Raw genomic sequence first — 9,395 nt, 5'->3', positions numbered from 1 at the left:
AATTGTTGAAGATCAACACTTCATAATGCTAAATTAATAGGGTCCACTATCCCATATGCTTTCTTTGGCCTTGTGAACATTAAAAGTCTTATATTCTATTCTATAATTAAAATTATCAACATAGATCATCAATCCTCACATCCACTAAAGTGTCTTAGGTATGAAATATTATTGAACTTTGAATCTTCCTCTCCTTCACATAGCAATAATACACACTCGTAGTATTATAGACATGGCCATTAGGAGGTGATAAGAGATTGTCTATCAATAATGTTTGTAGTAAATTTCTAAAATCATACTATATTGGCACTCCACACCATGTGCAAGGTGCATATTTGTCATATGGTTCAACTAGATTTTTTGGTTACATTGAAAGCAACTACTCTTATTGTGAAACTTGTTATGTTTGTTTGTATATTCAAACTAATCCAATTGAGAAAATAAGAAAGTTTATTATCAAATTAAATAGAATATAACAATTCAAAAAGCTATTGCACATTGAATGCAATTGGTAATTTATAACTATTTTATTAAAGAATATCAAGAATGTTGTAAAATCTTATTTTAGAGTTGAATAGTAGAGATAGAGGGCCATTAAAATCCACAATGTCTAGTGGAGAGGATCCAATAGTTAGCACCCTAACTTTGTGCCTCTCAAAATTGTACTTGGAGATTTCAATTCAATCAATTTTTACAATGACTTACTTGGAAACCCTTGCTTATAACTAAGATTTTAGGTCCACATCATCAAATATGATGCCACATTAACTTGCTTTTTGTTGACATGTCGAAAATGGCCCCAAAAAGTTAGAGGGATAGTTATGCACTAAGTGATGTTTTATTGGTGCACTTATGTGACATCACATAAGTTACTCATTTTCTAAATTTAAAAGATACATTTCATTAGATTATCAACATTCATAATTAATATCTACTTGAAGGGAAAACAGGCATCCCAAAAAACAACCATATGAGATTAGTATGTGCATCTAGCATCAAATACAAACACACACCACTATGCCATAAAGCTGAATCAGGCACAATTTATTTCCCAGAATAACCCTTAGAGGAAAGTGATTGCAATTTAAGATCTTGCCAGATCGAAGAGTAGTTTCAGCAACATGCATACATTTAGATTCAATAACATAGAATCATACAACAAAAGAAAAAGATAGAAGAATAGAACATAGATTACTGTGGGGGAAACCCTTTTGGGTAAAAAACCCCACACTCCGAACTTAGAGAGCTTTTGTATTATTCAACAACAAAAACAATTACAATACAATATTCGAGCTCTAGGCCTTAACATGGAGATTTACATCCTGATCCATTTTGGAGAAAATCCGACAACATAACCCTTGTAAAATGAACTCCTCTCCTCTTCAACTCCTCTAACAATTCTTATATTTATAGAGCTCACAATGCAAAAGGAAGCAACTTCTCAAAAACGTCCACATTCAATGTATCTGCAACATATAATTAGAAACTTTCTTTGTGCACAACTCTTGCATAAATAATATTTATTCCATAAACATAAATCATCTAAGATGAGATAAGCAATCCTTTTGCTAATTTGAAACTTTCCATTTTACTCCAAGCCTATCCAAATGGAAGATTTGGTCCCATTGAAAATCTTTGCAAAAACGTGCTAAAGGATGCAATTGCCACATGCCACTTGTGAAAAATAAATTGAATGAATGATTCAATAATTGGATAATGTATTCAATAATATACAAGCATATATATAGAGATTACAAGACGACATTCTAAATTAAGAACAAGTTGTTTAAAGTGTAATTAACTAAAATGAAAAAGCTAAACACTAAATAAAGCTTAAAAGCTAATTAACTAAAAAGCTAAATGACCATCAAACAAGGAACTAAATATAGGTGACTAAAATATAATTAAATATTCTAATACCCTCCCTTAATGGTCATTCTATCTACTAACTACCCTACAGAAGACACTGCAAGTCTTTTGATCACAAACGAAAAGAACACTCTGTTGCGGTGGAGACCCTCCCTGGATCTGAAAAGTGTTACTGACCAAGAATACCAGAATCCATCCAACCTGATGTTGGGTAACCAAATTGAAATTTCAAACCATGATTTTGAGAAAAAATTACCAAACCCTCCAAAACTGAAGATACAAATCATCATTTTTTGTAGAAAAAAATGGTAAAAAACCTTGAAACGTCGCGTAGTAAAACCCCAAGCATCATATGGTAAAATACTAGTCATCATGCAACAAGACACCAGACATCACATGACAAAACAACAGACATCATGTGGTAAAACAACAAACCTCACGTGGCAAAATAATAGACATCACGTGGTAAAACAACACTCCCTGATTTTTGAGGAAAAATCAAGCAAAACCCTCCCATAATTTTTTGTGGAGAAAAATCAGAAAACCCACACAAGCTTTGTAGATGACAGATAATAATTTTTAAGGAAAAAATTCTAAACCATGTGAACAATTTTTCAGGAAAAAAAATGTGAAAACCCTGGGACCTGTAGGACGAGGTCTAGCCTAAATCAATTTGATCAAGGCAACAATATTCAGATATCGCGAACATGCACAGTTTCCAGGTGTTGTGGTAGCTGTTAAACTTTTGTCTGTGTTTCAACATGATGTTGGTCCTTTGGAGGAGAATTTTGGCACAAGTTCCAAGGTGCAAATTTCAAGGTTTGGAAGAAACCCATAAATTAAAATTTTCTACAAACTTAAAACTTGAAATTTTCCTGAAAATAATTAGAAATTTTTTTTTTGCCGAAAATAAAAAAATACCTCTGATTTTTTTGTAAAAAAACCTGAAAAAAATATTGATGATTTTTTTTCAAAAAAAAATGCAAAAAAAAAAGGGGCAAAAACCCTAGGTTGGATGTACAACATAAACGATGCCGAGAAGACACCAAAATTCGTGACGTCCACAAAATTAGCAGAAATCACTGACTGTTTTTAAATTCCAAGGCAAATTCACTAGCACAAAATTTGAGGCACGAAAAACGAGGCACTTAGAAAAATTTGAGACCAAAAAGCTCTCAAAAAATCCACCAAAAATCTGAAATCAAAATGCAGATCCAACGACTCAAAAATCGAGGCACAAAAAATGGTGCACCCAACAAACTCTGACAACGACCCAATTGAGGTCTCGAAAAAACCCACCAAGAATCTGCAACCAGAATAAAATTTCGACTTGAACTGAAGGGTCAAAAACCTAGTTGAAAATTGCATAAACCCTAGGAAAATTTTCAATTTGCAAAAAAAAAACCTCCAGGTTGCAGACCCGAAAATCTCCAAAACCCTAAAAAAAACATGAACTGCTGCCCAACACAAAGAAATTCGCCCACGAACTAGAAACCCTTGAAACCCTAAAAAGGCCCTAAAAAAAACAATTAAAAAAAATTTGAAAAATATTCCAGAAAGAAGGCCACGAATTTTTATTAAAAAATTCGCTAAATTTTAAAGAATCCCTCTGATACCATGAAAAATAAATTGAATGAATGATTCAATAATCGGATAATGTATTCAACAATATACAAGTGTATATATAGAGATTACAAAACAATGTTCTAAATTAAGAACAAATCGTTTAAAATGTAATTAACTAAAAAGAAAAAACTAAACGCTAAATAAAGCTTAAAAGCTAAATGACCATTAAACAAGGAACTAAATATAGGTGAGTAAAATATAATTAAATATTCTAATAACTTGGAGGGGGTTTAAGAAACTCCTAAGAATTTTACTTCTCCAAAATTCCAACCTTGTGCCAAGTGTCACAATTTCCTTTCACCTCAAAGCTTGATGCACCCAATTTGCTATCACACCCTTCCCTTTCCCTTTGATATATTCCATTAAATAAATAAAATCAGCACACAAGACCATTAAATTAATTAAATAATATTCTTGGAACTCCTAAAATTGAAACACCTTAATCCCAACACTACTAACACTATAATATTATATATAGTAACCATAATCTAATTTAAAAAAAAATAAAATTAGACATTAATCAACAACTATCGTAACAACTCTTAAACATACTCAACTATAAATCCTCACCTCTATCTAACAATTTGAAGAACGTGTGATAAACAGCCCATTTTAAACCGTGTACGACACTATATTGACTGCTATCATCAAGCTGTGAGTGTGATGTGTCAATAAACAAAAGGTCGGACGAGCCTGCCAGATCAATTCTGATGATTCGAAACAGCTATAAACAGATATTTAACAATCAGTCAACACGAACTGATTGTTAAATCGTATTTAACTGGAGTCAACATGAATTGCCTCGAACACTAAACACAACTATAGACAAGTTTGAAGATAAAATGGCAACTGGGAGATCTAATTCTCGGATCTTGTTTTCTATGCATATTTAAATTTTTTTCGAGATCCTTTCTAAGAGTTCCGAACTGGTAGAGATTCTGATTATGAATAGAATATGCCAAGCTATTATTCCTCCGGATCGACATACATGGAGACGACTTTAAAAGGTTGAGTTGACTGGATGGTGTTCACAAATTGTCATTCCAAGACGGAGCTCTGAACAATGCCCTATCCAATGACAGCGTCAATGGCTTCAACCTCATGTAAAAACTCAATTCCTGCAATTTATTCTATTTTTATAAATTTGGTCATTGCTTTCTTTTGTGTTTCGTTTTGCTTATTTGGGTTGTAGCAGAATATTTTTAAGGTTATGAGTTTTTTTATTATGTGTCTCGTTTATGCTATAATGTCGATTACCTGTTTAGAACTGGAATGCATGGGAGTAGACCTGGTATCCATTATCGTTTTGGGATCGTTTACTTACTATTCAATGCTAGCTACTTACCATGGAGCTTTTCTTTCATTAATTTCTGTTTTATTGTCTTTTAGTCTTAAATATTTGAAGGTAGTCAAATTGTTGAAATCTGAGCAGATTACAGAACATTTTCTTACAGATTTTACCAAAATTTAGTTCAGCATATTGGTTCGACTGTCATGGGTATCATGGCTTAACATGATTATGATATTGATGAAGATTGCTGAGTTATTCCCAAAGCGAACTTATAGGCGCAGTAGAAACAAGTAGCATGGCTACCGAAAAGAACATGAACATGTACCCAATTGTATGGTCTGGTGTTGTGGACTTAATAAATTTCTCCGTTCCAAGTTTTTGATTTTTAGCTGGTAAAATTCAGGTTGAAATGTTCAACTGGTTCGACGCTTAGATGCAGACATATTTTCCAACATGGTGTACACCTAATCGTTCCAAATAATTAAGGAATTACACCTAATTGCAGGAGGGGTCATCCCAGTTGTTAAAGCAGTAACGGACCAACCTTTTGATCTCTGCATACCCAGAATGACGGTTTTCAATTGTGTATCAGCTTGAAAATGGTAGATGGGTTATTGATTGGTTGAATTAGAGTGGTGATATTCAAGTTAGTAACTCCTTCGCTTCTAGTTAGCTTTTGAAAAGCGGGACAATGGTAAATTGTGCTCGCTAAGGCGATTGAAATCCTGAATGCTTGCATGCTAGTATGATATGCAATTAGAAGCCGTATGTGTATTATTTGTGCATCTTATGTCTTCAATCACTATGCAAGTGTACACGCAATCGCCTATTTGTGTATGCTATCTGACCTAAGCTGCACATACTAATTAAAGCTTTTGGAATTACTCTGTATGGGAAGTACCTAATCTCAAACAGATACATATGGTTGGAAAACTATGAAACAAGTATTGTTCTTAGAGCTATGTACTGTCCAATCTAAAAGTGTGAGGTTTGGAAATCGAACACACATTTTTCTGTGCCGATGGGGAAACAAGTAGGTTGACCTGAAACATCAATATAAGAACAGTTAGACATGATTAATCAAGAAGGTTCCTAAAACAGAATGCTCTGCAGAAATCTTATATCTTTAAGATAAGGAATCTGACAAAATATGTGTTTGTATCATTAATTCAATGATCATCGTTCAAAACAGTTCATAGCCTTCACATTCACAAAGCGTAAACAAGCTATATCATCAATGTTTATCAAGATCAATCTAATCGTCATAGATCCAGATTTACTGGCAGGAGATTCTATTCTCAATCATATTGGAGTAGATGATATTAATGCTAAAGTTGGGATTATTAGACATGTACATGATGGATCTTCTGATAGGTTAAGAGCTTGAAAGCAGAATTAAGTGAGATTCATCAATATTTGCATTCCAAATTTTGGTTCTCCATGATGAATATCAATTCTATATACAAATTATTAGGTGAAGAGTAGAAGGCACAAATAGAAGATCGTCATCTTTATTTATCCATAATCCACTAGGTTGATAGCCTTAGTGGTCCATCGACTATGAATTTTAGTGTTGGCACTACTCCAAACTCTTAACAATCTGCTCTAATGGCTTTTATTTTGCTTGTAAAGTATTATAATGCTTAAACAATAAATAAAAATAGCAGAAAACAAACAATAACAGAGCACCGCACAAGGAGCATTTATATGACACAATAGTTTTCCCTGGAGTAAACCCATATGGGTAGAGAACTCCAACAAGAGTATGCCAGTGGCATTTTGTTAACTATAACTATACAATGCAATTACAGAGATCCTACCAAATCAATGGTCTTTCTTGGTATGTACAACACATACAACTACCTTGTCCCACACAAATTCTTGCATTTTCTAGAACTCTGCAATTTGCTATTTGTCCTTCAACAACACAATAAGAGCATTCTGCATATTCCAACTGAATCCCTTAACAAATTATTCGATCCTTTGTATGCCCCATCTGCCTTTGCCATGATGGGAAGATGAATTGTCCCAAGACTGGCATCTGACAATCTTGTAATTGCTCTGCCTTCTAACTAACCTATGGGATTCCCAACCACTTTACATGCCAGCTTAGCAGCCTTCAGCGGAGGATCACTACCATTGTTTTCCTACCATGCATATCCATGGCCCTCCTTGTCAATCAATGACAACGACTGTGATTGAATGATAGGCCACAATATATAGTGCTTAGTCACCCTGTTACGGCTAATGTGGATAGTAATAACAGCAAAACATGGCCCCTTGCAAGTCAACAATTGCCAAAGACTAAAATCTGCATTATGACATCAGGCTCACAATTTCAGCAGCAAGCTGTTATTTTCAGAACTGTTGATCTCCAGCAGCACTTTGGCAGCACTGAAGACACTTTGGCAGTTGACTGCCATCTCAAGCAGAACTGCACTTCATGATGACCCCAGTGGTCCAGCGTGTTCCCAACTCTAGATCTCCCAATCCAAATTCTCAATTTTGGATCATTGGAAACCAATTTGTTACCTGTTTGTAGCTGAAGGGTATATGACTTGTGGAAGAATAACTCTACACTACCTGCACCATACAAGTCTGACAAAACTACAACATCCAACACCCTTGTATCCTCAATTCAACATGTCTTTGAAAATACTGCTTGCATAGAAGGAAACTATGCCAAGCCAAGTGCAGGCCCACTAGAATTTGGAAATATTTTAGAAATTGCCTTTACTGCAAAGCATCTTCCTCTCATTGTGTAGGGTCTTCCTCTTACAGTTGTTATAACTAATAAATTTCTCACCATGGTAATTTTGAGTTAAAGAATGGACTACACTATGCAAGTGTCTGTTGAATTTGAAGGTAGTCCACCTCTGAATGAGTGTAGTTAATTTATAGAGTTACCATTGCTCATAAGTATGTTGGTAGAAGAGAGATAGGGGTGGGATACAGAAAGTATTGAAGACTGGGTGCATTAACCTTCATAATGGGAGGAATATGTGCCAAATCTAATACAAATAATATGTCCAGCCCTCCAATCCCTTATATTTACAATCATTTATGTGGCCTTGAATACATTGTAAACAACGTTTCAGGTGCAGCTGAGTCCCTTTCATTGTTCTTATTACAGCTATAATGAACAAATAGGTAATTTCTAATTTGCTTATTTTCACAGCATTGCTCCACAACTTTTGGAAACTGACTTACCCAAAAGGCTATAAGTTTTTACCTGTGACTCACACAACTTCTGTTTGTTTGTTCAAACATATAAACAGAGCCAGTTCTTTTGACTAGTAATAGTCTCTGTTTTTGATGGTACATATTGGGGGAATTATAAAGTATCAAAGCTGACACATGATCTACTCCTATTCCAGTGTAACTGGTTACCTTCCCTTTTAACTCAATAAATGTATAAGCGACATTTTATCTGTTATACATTAACTAATTATCATTGTGTAGTAAGTCTGTGCCGAGCTAAAATGATCTAGAAGACTTTCTAAGCATGTCTTTTACCAAAATTGCATGTTCTTGGGCCTTGGAGGACTAAATCTTGCACTGTTGTATATACCTGTGTCTATATGATTTAATAAATAGTAATAGATTGTTGTGATGGGTAATTCTCATAAACTGAGTTTGAGATGGGTTCATTCTGTCAAATAAATGTTTGTATATCAAAAGGGCTCGGTCAAATTATTCGGAGGAGCTAGTATGCATTCAATGATTTTTCCTTTGTTTTCACAGGCATGTGCTTAGACCAGGGCATATTGCTTCCATAGTCCTTCAGTTAGTTAGGACTTTGATCCTCTTACAAAGCTTCTCTACAGTTGTATGGCTTCATTTGGCTCCAATCATGTTTTCATCGGCCATTTCAAGGATGAACTCTACAATATGAGTTTCAATGTGATACTTAAATGGCATTTTGGGAGATGCACTGACACCTGATCTAATCTGCCTGCTATTTGAGCTCTTTCACTATATTTCTTGCATTCCCTTAACATATCCTGCATTCTTCAGGACATCTCCAGGGAGACTTGTATTTTCCCCTTATAAAATGGCATGTATAAATTGATAGGAAGAAGGGTATCAAATCGTAGATTGTTCTAAATAGGTACACAGCTATGGCAAAAGAACCAGTTTATTAGAAAAAAATTTCATAAGGGGAAGTTTTCCTTTCCTAATCTTTCCACTTAAGTCTTTACATGTTCCCATCATTTGGTTTACATTTTCTGCCTGACCATTCATTCATTTCAACTACTGGCTTTTAGCTGAGAACCCAAGGCTAGGAAGACATACTTCCTGTTTCCTGAAAGTTCTTTCAATTTTAGAATCTGTGACAATATTATGAAAATACTTTATTAATCAGGTTTAAGCTTATACTCTTTGCAGTGCTTAATTCTACAGGAAGTAACTCTGGCTATTTTAGTAAGTTTATCACTACCACCAGTGTTTTATCACTTTTGTGGCTTTGCTTAATAATTTGCAGGGGACAAATAACAACATGCACATAGATACTTTTCCATCTGTAATCCAGAAACAGATATGGCTTTGGATGCCTTTCTACCCTATTTAACCAAATAACCTTGTTGAGCAGATTTCTACATTTCCA

The 9,395-nt window shown here is 34.5% G+C and overlaps 1 protein-coding gene across 1 annotated transcript in view; it reads left to right on the top strand.

Moving 5' to 3' along the window:
- The first annotated feature begins 4,190 nt into the window (after positions 1-4,190).
- The window catches only part of LOC131029352 (glycerophosphodiester phosphodiesterase GDPD6), a 114,208-nt gene continuing 109,003 nt past the window's right edge, over positions 4,191-9,395 (top strand). Inside the window, exon 1 of the mRNA XM_057959815.2 lies at positions 4,191-4,598. Within this exon, the coding sequence (XP_057815798.2) occupies positions 4,559-4,598 (40 nt within the window). The 5' untranslated portion in view covers positions 4,191-4,558. The remainder of the gene's footprint in view (positions 4,599-9,395) is intronic.

Source organism: Cryptomeria japonica, chromosome 10, assembly GCF_030272615.1.
Source record: "Cryptomeria japonica chromosome 10, Sugi_1.0, whole genome shotgun sequence".
In the NCBI taxonomy this organism is placed as follows: Eukaryota; Viridiplantae; Streptophyta; class Pinopsida; order Cupressales; family Cupressaceae; genus Cryptomeria; species Cryptomeria japonica.
This window is presented reverse-complemented; position numbering and strand designations above follow the sequence as displayed.